The following is a 19042-nucleotide window of genomic DNA, read 5'->3' as shown; positions in this document are numbered from 1 at the left end:
CTGGAGAGTGCAGGAGAGGGCAGACATGGGGTGGGAGGCTGGGGAAACCTTTGTGGAGAACTTACGGAAGGAAAATGTCCATTGCCCATGAAACGGGTCATTTTGCGCCTCACAGTGAATGATGTTGTGGCCTGTCTGCAGCGGTTCCTCCAGCAACGAGGGGTCCAGGGGAGTTTGCGGCCAGGGAACTGATGCGGGGCCGGGGCTAATCAGCCCCTGGGTAGCCCAGCTGGGGAGCGTGGTGAAGCAGCCCAGACATCACCAGAGATGCTCTGGTCTCCCCTTACTGTTCCTTCAACGCAGCCAGTACAGGGGGTGCACGTGGGGCCCTGAAGCTGTGCGTCACATGGAGCTGTCTGTGAGCTCAGGCTGAGAGACAGCAGCTGAGATGTTCTCAGACTTGAGTTGGCCCTGGAGGCAATCTAGCCATGTCTGAGCTAACAAGCCCAGGCACACTGAAGCTGATGTCTACAAAAAAAACCCACACCAAAACAAAAAAAAACTTAGCAACAAAACATTAAATGTAATTGCAGCTTCGCTACAATCTCCAATACAGAGCTTATATCAGATGTGCTATATGTCCTTATGCAAAGGACATACAGAGAATCGGGCTGAACAGTGGAAGAAGGCACATCTGGGAACCACAAGCATGGATAGGGGAGAGACATGAAATGGGGAAGGGACGATATGAATCTCTTATTTTGTGTTATGCATCTAAAATATTGTTCAAGTTTATTTAGATCTGTGATTTTTTAACATGCTCCTGTTCTTCCTGTTTACTTATATATACATATAATATGTGCATATAGATATAAATATACCTTGTTGTCTTACTGGCTTTTCAGAAATGTAGCTTTGCATTGGTGACTTTCAGAATTTTTAGAAAAGTGCACATTGGTCTGATTTAGCAGCTAGTGCTTATTTACAAACCCATAAATCAAGCTAAAGAACATTTACATCTGGCTGAGTGTTTTGAAAGAAGTCCAGCTGACATCACAGAAATATTCTGCTTTTTTATAGAAAGAGAAATGTTTAAAATCAAAACTGTCTGTCTGTTCAGCTGTTTGTTAAAATTTGTGAGTTGCTGTGTGAAACTGAAAAGTCTGAAATCTCAAATCTAATTTCAAGATCTATTTCAATAAACAAAAGCTTGAACATAAAATAGAGCATTATTTTCTGCACAAGATACAGCTTTTACTTGTTAAACAATATAAACCAGAGAAATGAGTTTAGTAATTCCACGTGCAGTTGCCTAAGCCTACCACATCAAGCGATCCATTGATTTCCAGTCATGGAATTCATTCATACCAGTTGTGTCACGTAATGACTGAAGTTACGTTCGTTTCATTGTATGAAATGGAACATTTTAGTAATCTTTGGTCTGTAATGCTGGGAGAATATTTATAGCATTGTGACATGAAATGGAGCACCAACATACATTGTAAAATAGCAGAACAAAAGAGGTGAGCACTTTGGATAAGCAGCGTGAGGTAATACTTAATGCTGAAGATCATAGGATGTGCAAGATCTGACTTATCCTGAATTGTTCCTATTGCAATCTTAATATCCTCCTAATGCTTTACAAGGAGGTGTAATTTTTTTTTTTTTTTTTTTTTTGTGGGCCATATGTGGGTTCCATGGAAACGTGCTTCTGCTCCTATTTTTCTTCAGTGTTTTGTTTGATAGCTTGGTGTAGATGTCTCTGCTGGTGTAGCGTTTCCTGTCCTGCTGGAACAGCAGCAGCACTTGTGCGTAGCGTATTGATGTATCTATTGCTGAGGGTATTTTATGTGTTACTGACAGATAAGGAACATTGATCCTGCAGGTGATTTATAGTACTGAGATGCACCCATGTACAGGAATGGGAAACACAGGTCCTTCACAGAAGGAGCAAAGGGACAGCTGGGAGGGCTGGGATTACTTACTATTTAGGAGCGTTAGCTCCTAAAAATTGTGCAACTTTCTTAAATATCAAATGCAGAGATTGTATTTGATTTTTACTTATTTTAAGGATTAAGTGGATGAACTTACAGCTTTCAAATTGCTGGTACTTAACTTGCATCTCTAAATATAGTGGCGCACACAGAGTCCTTACAAATGAGATGTAAATCAACTGTACAACATACTTTTCATTAAATAGGTAAACTGTGTATATAGCAGGCCAGGATTTTTTTTTTCCTCCCGCAGACCCTGTGACTGTTTTATCAACATCTTAACATCTTTCTAGCTTTAATGGCTAACTAAACATGGTTAATGACAACACCTGTTAAAGGCTTGTCACTCTCACATTTTTATATAATGTGTTAATATCTTATAATTCATTTCTTATACATACTGTTGGGCTTTGCAAAACCAGGAAGAGAAGAGATGTCAGTGAATATTCGATCTTTACAAAGGAAAAGGTGAAAAACACGGTGAAAAGCAATATCCCTATTCCCCTCAAAAAAATATCAAAAAGTTAATAACAAAAAAGTTTCAGGCCCTTATTGAACTTCATAGAAATACATATTAAAATTTCTTGAATACTCTGTTGGATGTACCAGGGTAACTAATAAGATAAATTCTATTCAGAAGAAAATAACTGACCTTATCTGCTGGTTAGTGATATGTAGGTCCACAAAGGTCAAACAGAGAAGAAGATGCTGTTCCAGCAATGTCCTGATGTACTGTACTGAAGAGTCTTTTTCAGCTTGTGGTAATGTGTAATATTTCAAAGTCCTTTTCTAAAACCTGTATGAATTAACTCTTAAACTCTAGCTTGGCAATGTCTAGCATAAGCAGAGAGCAGGCTTATTTTTTCATCTTGTGACCTTCACGTCACTGAGTTTGTGGTGTTTAGGGAGCCCCATGTACAGCCTGTCAAGGGAATACCTCCAGACCTGCAATCAATAGGCTAAACAACTAATGCAAAAGTAAAATAAAATAAAAATTAAAAATTACAGGGGAATCAGTGATGGGAATTTTGTAGATAAGATGAAGTTGGTAAGGAGGTGCTATGTCATTGCTATATGGGATGTAAGCAGGATGTTCTCTGTGGCTTTCACCCATAATTGCAGCTCAGAAGTACTCCTCCTAAGTCAGTGTAAAAATGCTTGCAAGTGACTTTTCTCTCGCCCTCTTCCTGAAATCCATCATCACAAAGCTGTTGCCTCAGTAGGTATTCTCAGTTGCTGTAAATTGTGCTGACCATGAAACTTCTTGACTGAGTTATTGGGGGCCTTTGTAGGAAGACGTTGCCGGCATGTTATCTGAGGCTCCAGGCACGGCGCTGACACAGCCGTTACATTGCTGCTTTTCTGCCTGGTGCTGCAAGAGGCTGTGGCGACTGTCCACAGACATAGCGCTGCCTTGCTCTGATAAAGGCAATGGAGCTGCCTAGCTGCAAAGCAAAATCACTTCTGCTGGTGCTGCCTTTTTTTTTTTTTTTTTTTTTTTTGTTATATATATATGGGTTGAACAGAGTTTGGTAGAATGTAGATTTCTTCTGAGCTTCGTAAAAGAATATGGGTGGAGTGTTAGAAGCCATTGATGAAAAAAATTACTCATCCTGAACTTCTGTTTTTGTTTTGCAGGAAAGCTAAAGCAAAAAAAAAGCATGCTCCAGTAAGGCAGTCAGACATCATTCGAGGAATAAATCGAGAAAGCAAGAGTAAAAAAGTGGTGCAAGCAAGACTGTTTAGTCTTTCCTTGATCAAGATTTCTAAGAAAATTTAGAGGTAGAAATATGGAGAGAAACTAATTCTGCTGCTTTTACTAAGTTATGGTACACAGTGCAATTGCAGACACTTTGCCCAGACTGGGGTCTGTAATTTGTATTTCAGAGGTGTTACTTTATCCATTGAGGGGCCTGTCCAAAGCCAAGTAAATGAAGTGCCTAAATACTTTCTAGAGTGTGACAGGATGCTCTGAAGCCTCAACATGATTTACTGAGAGTGTACATGATTTACTGGTAGGTATAGTTTTGTTATGTGACTGTGTGTCTTTAGCAGTACAGTTAGCAGTAGCATGGGCAGTATGAATGATATTTCTAAATGTGGGAAGACAGAACAACATCAGCACAGTCGCAGGCTGGGGAATATTTTTTCTGAGTGCTTGCCTACGGACTGCTGGGATTTGTGATGTGGTTATCCAGTGGCAAAATGTGGTTGCCCTCATTTTTGCCTTGTGGTCATATTTGTCAGGTATGATTATCTAAAGGCATTTTTCCGTGTCCTCATAATTTTGTTTTTGGACTATGAAGCAGCAATTCACATCTGTTCTTTGCCAATAGTTTAGTCTTCTTTTAAAGGCAGAACAAACGTATTGGTGGATGATCTCTGTATCCTTTGTTTTGAAACAGAACTTAAGTGGTTTAATTATATATTTCAATTTCAAATAATATGATAATTAATATTTTAGAATATTATAAGATATTTTTATGGTTCAAAAGTCACTCTGTAACTTTATTAATAGTCCGTCTTCAAATTGTGCTGAGTTTTCTGGTTAATTTGTTTCATTCCTCTTCAGAATGAAGTTATGCAGTAGCCCAAAGGAACTAGCAATTCCTTCTGTGTCAGCTGTGGGTATTTCTGAATCAGGTCGTAGGATGTTCTCTGATGTATATGTATACATCGATTTATCTTTATTATAATAGCTATCTTGTATGTTGCAACTGGGTGCTATAGAGCAAGGAGAATAGCCTGCTCATTGAGAACAGTGTATCCTGAAAAACTGGTGGCTTGCTTGTAGCCTGTCTGTTGCAGGTTTTGTCACTTGGTGCAGGATTTGGTGATATTCCAAATATTCAAATTGAAAGGCAAGAGTCAGATAAAACCACTGTCTATGTGAACAAGTCTATCGCCGTGTATATTTTTATAAAGGAACAATATATATTTTTTTATCACTAGCCCACTATTTAGAGTCAAAACAGCATGAGAATACTGTATGCTGTAGGCTAATTAATTTGGCATTTATTTATTCAGTGGCAGTACTGCATTTTTTAATTTAATTTTATTTTTTTTTCTGTAAGCTAGCCTGATATTTCAGAAATTCTTCAGATTTGCCACTGGTGGCAAAAAAAGATCTTAGAAGAAGGTGAGGATTCGCTTCCATTGTTGTAAGTTTCGGCACAGTACTTCACTTTTTACGAAGGCTGAAACTGTTTGTGGGTAATATCTGCCGTGCGTTGCATTGCATTTTTCCAAAAATCTTTAGGGTTGGTGCTGATTAAGTCTGTCATGAAAAATGTCTGCAAGACAGGCTATCTTGATCTTTTTAAATGTTTATGCATCAGCTTCTGACTCATTTCTTGCAGTGGTTTCCAAATGGACAACTGCCAAATGAAGCTTTAACCTAACTAGTAACCTGTTTGGAGAATACTTCTGACATAGCTCTCTGCAATTTCATGAGTGTTACCAAAGAGCTTGAAATTGTTCCCTTGTTTAGGAGACATGTTTCAAAATACATGAAAGCTTTTAAAATAAAGGCATCATCTACTGAGAGATCCAGAATGGTGTACTTACTAGGCGGTTGATGTAGTTTGTATCATTGTGTTGCATCTAAATGTAACCTTCCCATCATACAAATGGCTTACGTTCAGGAAAGCCAACTGTTATTCTTGTAGTTTCTTCATATTCCTCAAGCCTTTTGTCCCAGATTTTAGACCTGTATTATGCATAGGAAATGCATTAATTTTACGTCCTGCACAAATGTCAGTCATGTGGGTACTTTCCTGCATTTTTTTTTCCCCAGAAGCCAGTGGCATACGCTGTACCCTAGCTTTCTGAGTGCATTTCTGAACCATTGATCTGTGACTTTGCAGTTTCCTCAATACAGATGTCTACCTGAGGAGTGCTAGCATAATTCAATTAAACATAAGCCTATTTTTGACCGATAAGTTCTAGACCATTTTCACTTAGAAGTTAGAGCAACTGCAGTTAAGTGAGTTTGGTCATGTTGTGTTTTATGGATTATACTACTAAAAGAAGTTCGTAAAAATCTGTGAGGACTGGTCTTTCTTAAATAATGCCAGGGGTAGATTTGCAAATAGGAAACTATTTCTATGGGCTGTAGTAAAATATTCAGTGCTAACTTGTTCAAAAACATCAAGCTAGTTTTGCATCAGCATCAAGCAATCAAATTAGATTTTATCTTACTTAAGGGCTTGCTATGGCTAGTTAAAAAACCCAGCTGTTGCCAGTCTTTCTGGCTATTATCTGATGGTGGATGAAATGCCCAAGCCTAATCCCTGTCACCACAGACCTTGGTAAAACAATGACATCATGTTCAATTTGATGTTCATCTTCAGGTGTTCATCTCAGCAACGCATCTTTTCTTCATCTTGTCCACGTCTGCTAAGGAATTGCTTGTATGCCTGGCCAGTTGTGTCCTGTATGGGAAGGAGTTAATGATCTGTTCTGGAAGCTGGCTGTGCCTCAGCCTTTGCCAGTCATACCAAACTGGCAGGGAACTTAATCGCTGATGGAGGTGTTAAGAAGGAAAGAAGCAGATTTTGGAGTGCATCAGCGCTTGTGGGAAGACTTGGGTTTGATGCAGAGGACCTAAAAGATGTCTTTGAACAGTTCTGTACTGGGAGCCTGCAGAGAGGGCAAGGACAGGGACTTTTCATTTCTTTTTTCCCCTGTTCATAGCATCAGATTTTACGAAGGGTGTTCAGCTCTAAAACTGAGTGGGATTTTCGCTGTCTCAGAGAAAGTAATTTACTTGCAAAACTACAAGTGAGTGTAATTCTTGCAATTGTCCCATGAATCAGAGCAATACAAAACTAAGAATGCATATGCTGTAGTACATATATCTAGGGGGATACTCTTGGGACACATCAACTTCAAAAAGAAGTGTTTGCACTTTCAAGTATCACATACTTGAATATTAATACCCTCTATTCTCCTTTCTGTTACAGAACATGGATGTTTCTGTTGGTAGCAGCTGTCTCTGGGACTTTCACAGTTTGCCAACTTCCTTATGCTCAGGGTGCCTTTGAACTACCTCTACCCCACTGATTATCAGCGAGGCAGTGTTTTCTTTTCAGTTTTGTTTTAGGTTAATTTCAACCTGAAGTTAACATAGTTATTATACATTGTGTTTGTTTTGTTTTATAACCTTAAGGAATTGTAAGCAGGAAGCCAATATGCACTCCCTCCTTTTGAAATGTGTCATCAGTGAGTTGTCAGCGCCATCAAAGGAATGGACAGTTTTCTCTGCCATTTAGTCTGTTTATCAAGCAGCTGGAGTATTGGAGTAAGTTAACAAATACTAGTACAAGTCAGTTAACACATGCTTTTACTTGCTACTCAACAGAGAGAAACTGTTAGTTTTAGTTGGGCTTTTGAATTAAACTGAGACTTCTTAAAAGTCATTTTCCATTTTCTTCGGTGATCCTGGGAGACAAGAATATATAGTACAAACTGGATTTGTATGAGAAGAAATCATTTTATGTTTATAGAAAGAACGCAGCCTTAGAGAGTTACCTGGTTTTGTCTGTACTGAAAATAATACATTCTTAACCCATTTGTGTGTAAAACTTCAATTATTGGATATTTCATTAAATCTGAAACTTCTTGATTCCTAAAATAATATATTTACATCTGTGTGGTGTTGGTATACAAAGCAAATTGAAATAAATAACCTAGACATCTTAGTTATGTCCGTGGGCCTTTGTTACCTTAAATGTTCTGTTGAACCTTCATATATCTCATGAGGGCTGTACAGAAACAATTGGTATGTATTTGTCTTGAAGGTTATGTCTAAAGTGTCCCAGATAAAGAAAGCAGATTAGCTGTAGATTGTAATAGATGGCTAACTATTTTTGGACCATACAGAATAGAAGTCTGATCAGATCTTCGAAAACAACTTAGAAGTTCAAATTTTCATTTCTAGATGAATCTCCGTTTGCGCCTAAAATGGAACAATTTATGTTACAGTCTGGGGAAATAAGAAGGGAAAATAAGAATATTGCTTTATGGACTTGAGTTGCCTATTTTATTTTCTATGAAATAGCATTGGTTCCACCTATGTCTGCTGTATTCGTTTAGGCACATGAAACAGATGGCCAGACTTGGCATTTTGTTATGTGTCAATAGCTGTTACCAAAGTGAGTGGGGCTGGCACTTTCTTTGCTGTTTTTTAATCTACTATTACAGCACAAATTTGGAAAAAAAATAGTACAGCACTTGTTTTTCAGTTTCTTGCTTCATACATCAGTAAGTAGCACAAAGGCTTAGCAGGAAGAGGCATCTCCTTGGTCAGCAGTGTAAAAACAGGAAGGAGGAAGTCTATTGCAAATCTGGGTTTGCTGATTATCAGTTCATGTTTCACTGCAGAGGATGTCCATTAACAGCCATCAGCGTGCTACATTGCTTATCCAGAATGAACAATGACTGCTGTAGTGTTGCTACTACAGAATATGGACCCTGGTTATAGGAAGTAATGTTAACTAACAAACTGTACTCAGCCCTTTCCTGCTCATAGAAACAGGATACTATTAGTGAGAACAATTCACAGAAACTGCACATACAGGAAAACCAGGCAAGTAAAGCATACCAGCTAAACTAAGATTAATAAAATCTTTTCTCTGATTAGGCCATAGCTTTGGTTGTGCGTTGTTCTGGCACGTAACATGATCTTTTAAATAGAGTGGTGAGAGGTAGTTATAAATAAGGATGGCAGAACTGGACCCTAGGTAGTGTCTGGCATAGAAAGTCTGCTTAGGTTTTAAGAAATGTGCTTATTACCATAACTCTAGTTGAATTACAGGAAACACCTGGACATTATTTTATAAAGCTTTTTAAGGGTGTATGCAACAACCTATATGAAATTACTCCATGGAAAAATCCATACAAAGTTTGCAGTTTGTGTAAACAGAAAATATCTTTGTATATTGCAGGACAAAGGAAAATTCTGCAGTGTTTCCTGTGAAATTGCAGCTTAAATTGAATATGTGATACAATATCGTGCTTAGGGATGCCATGGTTAGAGTCAAAATGACAGTTCTATTCTAAGGGCAGAATCTTAATTTGCATGGTCAGTTTTTTGCACTTTCATAGATTCCACTGAACTCATCATGCAAATTTGACTTTAAGTATTATTATATATCTTTATTCAATTTCTCTCTTTCTCATCTACTCGAATGCCTCTTGCAATGTGTATGTGGGAGTTAGTTGGGAACTTATCTGGCCTCCATTCAAAATTAGCTTTGGTAGCAAGATACTAATTCTAAAAGCATGATTTTTCACGAGCACAGTTTGTTCATTTGAGGGCTGGTTTTTTTTTTTTTTTTTTTGGTGTGTGACTTGGTGTAACTACTCACTTTGATCGGTTCAAAATTTATTTTTCCCCTACACTTGTAAGTCTGAAGCTCTACAAATGAACATTTTTCTGTTGCATCCTTTGCAGTTCTAGAAGTTGCATGATTATGTTCCCTGTCAAACGTGTATGCCTGTTGTGCAGATGTGTGTAATTCCCACTATTGTCACAGCAGTCACGGGGATGTAGCACCTACTTAATGGTTATCAGTACACAGAAAGGAATGTGTGTATATGGTTTTTAATTGCTTCATGTGTCTTGTGTAATCAGGAAATGAAAGACTTTGTGGCAATGCAGGCAGGGGTGGGGAACCTGCAATTCTTCCCAGAAATGGGACAGGACGGGATGGGCTGGGGGGTGTGAAAATGGTGGAAGGAGGCATGGTCATCGGTGAGGGGCTGCTGCCTTCTGAGCCGTCCTACTGTCCCTGCCGGGGAGGGAACTTGAGTCACATCTTTATCTGCTTAAGCCCTGCTCCTAATGTTTAACCCAACTTTATGAATTATTTTCAGTTGGCATCTTTACCACCATAAAAATGAATGGTACAGAAATGGAGTGCAGAAAACTTGGTGTTTGGAGAAATGGACCTGTTGTTTTTTCTGTGCTGCTAACTGCTGGCCTGGGTATTTCAGCTTGCAGTGATGGATGGAGAAGTGAGCATCACGCTTCTGTCGGCGTGGGCTGGTTGTAGGGTCAAAATAAGAACTGAAAATATTTGAGAGTCCCAGTGCATTTTATACTTGAGCACTTGTAATGAGTGCAGATGTGTTTCGGCCTTCGATTTGCTCCCAGAGCTCTGTTGCCCATCAAACTCATCCATACATTTTCATAGTCTATAATGTGTCCTGTAAAAAGATAGGTGGGATTTTCTCTCTTTTCTGACATCTGTTTTTGCTATTATTTAAATAAACCATCTCTTTTGAGAATCTTTGCTGCCGTTAGAGCATGTTATTATAAATAATTTCATTACTACGAAGAGAATTGTGCACTCGAAAAACTTCCGGTAATGCTGCATAAGCTCAAAGATCTTTCTCCTGAATATAGGTTATAATTAAAAATCAAATCATTATCTATTTAAAGCAAACCAACCAACCAACAAACAAAAAAACCCACAAAACTTGAAGAAATAATGCTTTTTTTTAAAAAAAATTTTGTAACCCAAGGTGGATGTTGTTTGTCTAGTAGACTGTGTTAATAATGATTTTTCGTAGACAATTATTTACCACCAACCAGGAAATCACATTGTCTTCTGAATCATGATTTGCTTATGAATGCTGGAACTTCTTTTCAGTGTTTTTTTTTGTTTGTTTGTTTGTTTTTTGGTTAGCTTGTTTTTCCTTTTCAAGCTCATTTTTGCCTGAAGACTGAGTAGCGGAGCAGTTCTGGCTACCATTTTCAAGTTTTTAATTGCTGTAGATGTAAAGGACAAAACTACTTGAGTTCTCATTCTGACTACTCTTGCAATTCACTCTTGCAAGCTGAACTCCTACCAGGTAGATGACAGTGGAAGGTTCAGGTTTCAGATTATCTTCATTTTCTAGTAGAAAGATGGCGTAGATATGAAGACTGACGGTGAGGGGTGAAGAGGAAATTAGGCGTATTGGCTGAACTCTCATAAATACTTTTAATCTCCTCTCCTTTTACACTTACTAGTCTATTTGCCTACCTTTCCACTAGCTCAGTCAATGTATTAAATTAATTACGATTTTTCTTTGGCCTCTAGCTTTCTTTTTTTTCCCCCGCATTACTGAAATGCTGACCTTCTTTTAATCCACCTTGCAGTTGGGCATTTAATGGCTCGCATTCTGGCTGCCTCCACAGAAATGATCTATATGCATCTATAGCCGAAATGGGTTTTTGAAGCTGTTCTGTAACCATCTGTGAAGAGATCTGTGATAGCAGCTCAGAGTGACAACGCATATGATGGAAATTGTCATTATAATGGAACAGATAATATGAGGATTATTTATTATAAAGGGTCAGGTGGAATTCATGGCAAGTTGGATTTTATAATTCTTTGCTGAATTTTAGCTCTCTGGAGATTGGCCTTTTTGCTTACTCAGCAGATGGTATTTTTGTGTGGAATGGTGCCCTCTGGTGTTGCTGTAGATTTTTTGCAGGTAAACAAAAAAAATTAGAGACGTACTAAATTACATATTTTTCATAGTGTGCTTCAGTTTGAAAATAAAATTAAGAAGTTGTTTTATGGTTATTATTAAGGTGTCCAGTAACCTTGTTTGATTTTCTTTAATAGTAAATGGTTGCATATCTGATTTTTTTCCATCATTTATTTATTGAGACCTGCGTTCAAATATGTTTATGCTCATCTTTCTCCCTTCAGTCCAGCTGGTAAGAAAAGACCAGGGCAAAAATAACCCTTTGGCAATAACATGGAGTCAGTGAGGGAGAGATATCTTTCTCCCTCTTTGCGTATTTTTTTAATCTTTGTGAGCATTGAACTATTAAAGTAAGCTTTAGTACTACACTGTACTAAGCTCTACCTAGATATAATATTTAAAACCAAATTTTGTTAAGCTGCTTTCCAGATCTGTCTTTAACTGGTTTATTATTCTTTTTTTTTCTTTTTTTTTTCATCTTTTGAGTACTTTCTGCAGTATCTTGTATTTACCTGTAGCAAAATAGATATGACTCATATTGTCCAGTTGTTGGGATGAGTCAGAAATAATCTCTGTCTATAGACAGAGTTCTGGGAACAAATAACCTGCTACACTCATTAACAGAGGAATATCCTTCGCCTCTGCTTGTGCTCTTCCTGGGTGCCCAGCTTGCCCCATCTGTTGAGAGTGAGGGTAGCACCTGCCCCGTCCTGACAGCTTGCGCATTGCCCAAATTCACACGGTGATTTCTCTGCTTGAGAGTTGAACAGAAAAGCACAGAATTATTATTAGGATTGCTTGTGGTGCCATAATTTTCAAATAATTATTCAAAGTAGGTAATTATTTAGGTAAATCTAGGTCATTTTTGAAAAGTGTGCAGAAAATAAACTTCAGGAGCAAAAATGAACCACACTGTAGTAGGGGTGACATTACCTAACGGGTAAGTCAGGCACACAGTCCTCAGTTCTATTTCCAGTTTTGAGAAAAAGTGTAATTTCTGTCCATGGTCAGAGGTGGCATGGCTCTCTCAAGTACGTGTATACTTCTTAAACACCGCTGCTTTAGGTCAGACTTCTTTATAAGCCTCTGAAGTAGCATGTGTATAGTGTCCTAAGAGTGCAGAGTACTGAGAAAGTTAGGGAGCGTTTTAATTCGTTTTCTTACTTCTCATGGATATCAGGGAGTTGTGACACAAAGTGTGGATTTCTTCTAAATACTGTGATTTATTTCTTTAAAAGTAGGTGATTCTCAGGGTTTTTTTTCCCTTGTGTGCTGAAGAGAGTTGATTTGTTACTGTTCCCACAAGGTGGAGCTCTTTACATATGGAATTAATATGGAATTTATACCATTAATGAATCTTAAGGGGCTCCATCAAACTATTGGCTTAGATCACAGATTATCACTTACATCATAATTTTGTTAGTATCCTTCCAGTAAGCAGTATCATGTGGAACATAAAATAGTAACCCTTATTTTAATAAGGTAGGGTAATCTTGTGGTTAAGGCAGTGTATTGATATTGTTTCCTGACTTTAAACACTTACTCACTGTATGGTTTTGAAGCAAATATTGTGATAATACCCCTGACCTTTTATTTATTAACGTTATGCACTGCAGCTGCTGGATACCGAAAAGTCACCAGGCAATAAGTCCAAAAAGACAGCGCATTGCTGCCACCACAAGCAGAAACTTTGCTGATACAAACCCAGCTGCGGAGTTCCCCTTCCTCCATCTTTTTACTGTCTTGTTCTCGTTTTAGGTATATTTAATCTACTGTGTTTTGCTGTTTTCACTTACAAATATGTTGAAGAGTGTGAGTACACAGTGCTAGAGAGAAGTCCCCTATTTTTGTGCTAATGATACCTCTTTTTTGCCCTTTTTTTTTTTTTTGAGAACACTGGAAAGAGACCTAAACTTTGAGACTCCTCCTGCTCTTAAAAGGCTTAAGGCAGCAGTAATAAATAGAGCTTTTTGCTTGTTCCGCTTTAGCACATTCCGGGGTAGCTCATGCATGCACAGTATCTGTGAGGGCACTATCTGATGCCTCCGGTCCTCTTAGTCTTTTTATTTCTTCTCCAGAAATGGTGCTCTGCTGGCAGGCAGATGTCCCTCTCTGCCCACCCTGCAGGTTTCAACGCCTCTCACCCTTTTCTTGCAGAGACAGAGCAAAGCTCACGTAACCAGCTCGTGCTGTTTTGGAGCACTCCAGCACCACTTATTGAACCTTTTCCTCACCCCTTTCCCATATCTTTAGAGGCGATGCAGTCCACGTGTCTCCCCCCATTTCTCCAGAGGCAAAACATCAGCTTGCCCAGTGAGGGCTCACCCACTGCCATGCGTCTCGCAGCTTTCTCCCCCCGCCAGGCTGCTGCCTCCCTCCAGCCGGCAGCAGGCCGCAGGTGCGGGTCACTTCCATCTTCCAGCCCAGCCCTTCGCACCGCGGCCGCCCCGGGCAGCCGTGAGGTGTTCCTGTCGGGCAGCCTGCCAGGAACCTCGGGGAGTGAGGCTGGCTGTCACACTTTTGCTCCTTCCAGCTGTCATTTCAAACTGCAGCAGTGGAAAGGGTGAGGGGCATTTTTTTTTTTTTTCCCTTTGTGATTCATTTCATGGGTCACCAACTTTGGATTTTCCGCTGGTGCTCTTAGGAGGAAAGAGCCTGCCTTTCAGTGTGCTAGCCTTCTTTTCCTATCAGAAGCAAAGGAGGATAATCCTCGCAGCTTTTAGGGATTGATTTATCAGACAAACAGGAATATTTTATTGTGTGGATTTTACTCTGAGAAAATATTTAGAGCAAGCAGGCTCTCAGAAGCTGGCTTTCTTCCTTCACCACGTGAGACAGCATATTGCCTTTCTTATTTCTCTAACTTCAATTGCATCTCTCAATATATTGCTCAAGGTCAAAAGGAACTAAAAAAGCGTCAAGAATCTAGTTACAGTCTCTTTTCAGTCTTCCTTGAAAGGTCAAGTTCTTCCCAGCCACTCAGCTATGGGTTTGTTGAACCAGGTGGTGATGACCCCAGACCTTGGTGGAGCCCAGCTGTCTCGTTAGAAAAGAGGATCTTGACTGTGTTAAGTCATACTTCTGCAAGAAGACCAGGAGGGAGGTCCTTTCCCTCTCCTTGAGAGTTTTAGAGGCTTTTGCTTACTTTTGCCTGGTTCTTGAATTTCAGACTGAAGTCTCCCACAAGCAGCAGTGAGACCATTGGAACTTCAGCCTTTTTTTCCCGTTTTATTCCCTAATATTACTATTTATTTATTTATTTTAAATGGCTTTGCCTTAGACATTTGTGGAGAAATCTTTGCAATTATGGAGAGAAAATAAAGGTTAAAAAAAAAAAAGGCAATTTTGAGGTTTTCAATCTCCTGTTTTTTGTTTTGTTTTGAATTCCTCACTTCCTTAGGAGACTTCATACCTTTGATTTCCAGGGTAGCAGATTAGGATTATGGTTAAAGTTAGGGGTTAGTGTGAGTGTTTAGGTTAGTGCTTGTGTTAGGGTTAGGATTAGGGTTAGGAGTTAGTGTTTGAGTTAGCATTTGGTTAGGGTTAGGGATATGGTTTAGTGTTCAGGTTCAATTGTATTAGGGTTCCTTCTTGGGGAAGGGTTAGGTATAGGGTTAGGGGTTGCGGTTAGGCAATGCAGCTCTCTGTAATACCCCTTTTTTGCTTCTTCTACTAAGTCTAAAGCTTTTAATTGCCCACAGTCGTCTTTGCTCATTCTCATGCTTGAACATTTTTCCATGCAGCTTTCTATTTCTGATGGAGCTCAACAAGCTACACTGGTAACTTCTGGAGTCATATTTCCCACTTGAGGTTTCTACATTTAGCACTCAACCAATTAGTAAAATAAACCAAAAGACATAATTTTAGCCATTCCTGAAAGTTAGATCCCGTATAGGTAGCAGCCCTAGGCTGCATATCGTGATTTTGCCTTTAGGACATGTTTTGAGGGGGCTGGAGGATGGGAGGGGAACAGGGTGGCTGGGCATCTGGCCCCAGCAGCACACTGCTTGGGTCACGCTGTCTGCGAGCACCCAACGCTGGCGCTGCTGGATAACTGCTGTTAGGAATACTAGAAAAGCAAATTTGCATGTTTGCACTTTTTTATACTTAGGAAATAGTGGAGTTTGATGGAAAAGTGATCCATGCTATTTGAGGTGGTCAGAGAAACCGAATCTTTTGTACCCGTATTTGAGCATTAGGGCATAAACAACAGACCAGTGAGGCTCAGGTCAACCATGATGTAACTGGTTAAGCACCTGGATTAATGCCATAAGGGCTGGGTTCAGTTCTCAGTTTTGCACTATCTGTTTGTTTTAATGCTGATTTTGGTGGAGTGCATCACAAATGATGGTACCATAACATCAAGTTTGCATGCTTTTGTTTATTTTAGAGATAATTCAATAAAGATTCTTGCATACTACATTTAACTGGTGGGTAGGAAAATAAACTCTGATTTTCTTATTTGTATTTAACAGGTCTGTATATGATGACCAGCCAAATGCACATCAGAGGTTTATGGAAAAACTAGACACCTGCATACGTAACCATGACAGGGAGATAGAAAAGATGTGCAATTTTCACCATCAGGGCTTTGTGGATGCTATTACAGAACTTCTTAAAGTTAGGGCTGATGCAGAAAAATTAAAGGTAAGGAACTAGTTTTTCAGAGTTTCATATCATTGTCTTTAAATTCAAGGAAAAGGGACTTGACTTTTCTACTGAAGAATAGTATTTTCCTGACTATCACATACACCCTGACATTTGCAACAGTTTTGTTTGTTTTTAAAGTGGATTACTTAGGACTTGTGGCAAGGACTGTGTTGTCTGATCCAGTAATACATTTATAAAGCTGAATATGTTATTAGGTCCAATTCTGATTTTTTTTTTAATGTATGTTTTCAGAACATATTACCAAAATTATTTTTGCGATTTCTTAAAGGCTTTCTCACATGGTAAAGAACAACAAATGCTAAAGTATTGGCAAAACCCGTATTTCTTGTGTAGGTCCGCTTTTTTTTAATCATGCGTTTATATGTCAGACCTTAGAAGGATTCAAATCTTGATTAGAAAAATAAGAATGCTGCAATTATTCATGAAAAATAAATTTTATTTACTCTGGAAATGAGTAAGAGAGTAGGTGGAGTTAGCAGTTTTCTTTAGAAATGAGAACTAAGATTTACTCACAAATCAGAATGGAGGATAGTGAATTATGAGATCCGTCCCTTTTAGCTCTCTTTACACTTTTGAGAGCAAAATATGCACACCAGACAGAATGAGCATAGTTCATCAGAGGTTATGATTAGAAGAGCATTATATAAAGGATATTCAGATAACAAGAGACCAAATACAGCGTCAATGAGGTCATTGAGCATCTTTGTTCAGAAATTAATGAGATTTTTAATAAACTAGAATGTGCTTCCTTATTATGATGACCTAATGAGTCACTTACTATGTGGGAAAATCTGAGGTCGAGCTTTGCCTGCACCTGCAGCATTAAAATGTTGCTGTGGTTTGGAGATTTCCACGTTTGATGTTAATCAACCACCCAGTGTTTGCATTCAGCAAAGTATGAATGTTTAATTACCATAAAATGCAATCACCATTTCTTACAGACAATGAATGGCCCATAGAGCTCATTGAGGTTATCAAAAAGGGACCAGTGGTCAATTGGGTCAATGATTTGAATTGTTTGACAGACCTACAGAAACAAGGAAAGTTCAAAAATCCCAAGTAAATTTGAGAAGTTTGCCACAGAATCTGTTAGAAAGAACTGTCATAAGTAATTGAAGTTAACAAAAGCCCTTTGCGATCAAAAGTTCAAGTTCAAGCTGTAGAGTTAATTTGAATTTGCATTTCTTTGTTCTAAGTTTCTCATGAAGCATGATCTGATTACAAGGGTGAGCAGTCACATCAGGGCAATATATGCATATTTGTCTAACAAAGGTGAAATTATTTTTAAGGTCCAAGTTACTGATACCAACCGAAGGCTTCAGGATGCTGGGAAAGAGGTGAGAAAATGGTGCTTCCTATATGGCCATTATGAATATTTGTAGCAAATTAAGTTTATTTGCATAATTTCATTGTAATTTTCTTTTAAAAAAACAACACTCCAAGGTGATAGCCCAAACGGAGGAAATCATCCGATGTAGAGTTCAACAACGGAATATTACAACAGTCGTGGAAAAACTACAGTTGTGTCTTCCAGGTGAGTGCCAGATAGCTGAATATGATGGCAAAAAGTAAGTCACAATAGCCAAAATGCAAAAGAATTTTATTTTTAAGTTGTGTTCTTGTAACATCCAGTTTAGCAGAAGGATTGCTGGGTTTTAGAAAGCTGTCTGCATGTAGATTCCGCAACTTTACAGTGTTTGACATAGGGTAATTATGTCACTTTGTGAGAAGACGTTGAGAGAGAGATAAACGATGCAAACAATGTAGCCACATACAACTTTAAATGCAGTCATACTTTTAATATAAACAATAAATTTGTTGCTTAATTTTTTTTACTGTTTGAATTCTATGAAAAATACTGATGATTCCATTTGAACATCTTTTAGCTGTGTCATTGCAATCTTAATTTTAATAAAGCCTAAGGGCTCTGAAAAGTGTTTTAGAAAGGTGATATTGTAGGATTACACAAGCTCTATATTGTTTGTAATGTTAGCGTAAAACAGATTTGAGAACTTTTCTTCATAAAGTCTTGTTGTTGACTTGTTATGATTACAGTAGATGGTAGTGTTGCCATTTAATGAAGACAGGACATAGACTTGTAATGCATATAAAGTTATGGTGCATAATAAGTGAACAAATGATCAAAGTGTAGTGTCTACTATTCTGTTTAATCTTAATTGTTTTTTTATTTAAAAGCTGTTAAGAGGTTGACGCTTTTTTTCTTTGCCTTAGCTGCTTTCTACAATCTTTTTTTTTTTTGCTAGTTTTACTACATTTCTGTCGTAGTAGGAATCGACTAAGGCAAATTTAGTGTATCCTTTTCTGTGGTTTATTTTGTCCTTTACAGTACATGTTGCATTTTTAATTAACTAAAGCCACAGTAAGATCCATGGGTTAATCTGCTTGTTTTTATGCAGTGCTGGAAATGTACAGCAAATTAAAAGAACAGATGAATGTAAAAAGGTGAGTGAATTTATTTTTCTTAGAAAAATACAACTTTTGTAAATAAACTGGTAGATTAGCAAAAACTAGTGCGGACAAGTAAATTGTCTAAGTCCTGTAGTGTGGTACGTAGTCTTTTTTTTTTTTTATAATATCTTGTCCGTGTTTCAGGAATGTCAATACAAGTGAACAAATGTTATACTAAATATAAAGACTTCTGGGAGCTTAACGATTGCCATGAAACATAATGTTTAGTTAAATAAGCATTAAGTGCAATGAAAATGGGTTTATAAAATGTGAAGTAGAAGGTATTTTTTAATACTTGAAACAGTTTAAAATGCAAGAATACCACAACTGTTAGGGAGTAAAGATCTTTGCATTAATAAATTAATACAAAGTATTAAAGTGTACATTAATATCTGCATAATTTATCACAATATATTAAATCAAAATTATAATCCAAGAAAAAAGGACGTTTTACTCCATATATCTTTCTTCAGATCTGTCTGATA

General features: G+C 38.1%; 1 protein-coding gene across 13 annotated transcripts in view; it reads left to right on the top strand.

The window, feature by feature from the left end:
- EXOC6 (exocyst complex component 6) overlaps positions 1-19042 on the top strand; it is a 93025-nt gene that overhangs the window by 3210 nt on the left and 70773 nt on the right. For all 13 annotated transcript variants that reach the window (XR_013952642.1, XR_013952643.1, XM_080597188.1 and 10 more), the window contains exons 2-5: positions 15893-16064; positions 17378-17425; positions 17532-17622; positions 18506-18551. Coding sequence is in view for 11 of the 13 variants with exons in the window: in XM_080597188.1 (XP_080453314.1) it covers positions 15893-16064; positions 17378-17425; positions 17532-17622; positions 18506-18551 (357 nt within the window). In the remaining 2 variants the exon portion in view is untranslated. The remainder of the gene's footprint in view (positions 1-15892; positions 16065-17377; positions 17426-17531; positions 17623-18505; positions 18552-19042) is intronic.

This window comes from Anser brachyrhynchus, assembly GCF_964034855.1.
Source record: "Anser brachyrhynchus genome assembly, chromosome: 6".
NCBI classification, from domain to species: domain Eukaryota; kingdom Metazoa; phylum Chordata; class Aves; order Anseriformes; family Anatidae; genus Anser; species Anser brachyrhynchus.
This window is presented reverse-complemented; position numbering and strand designations above follow the sequence as displayed.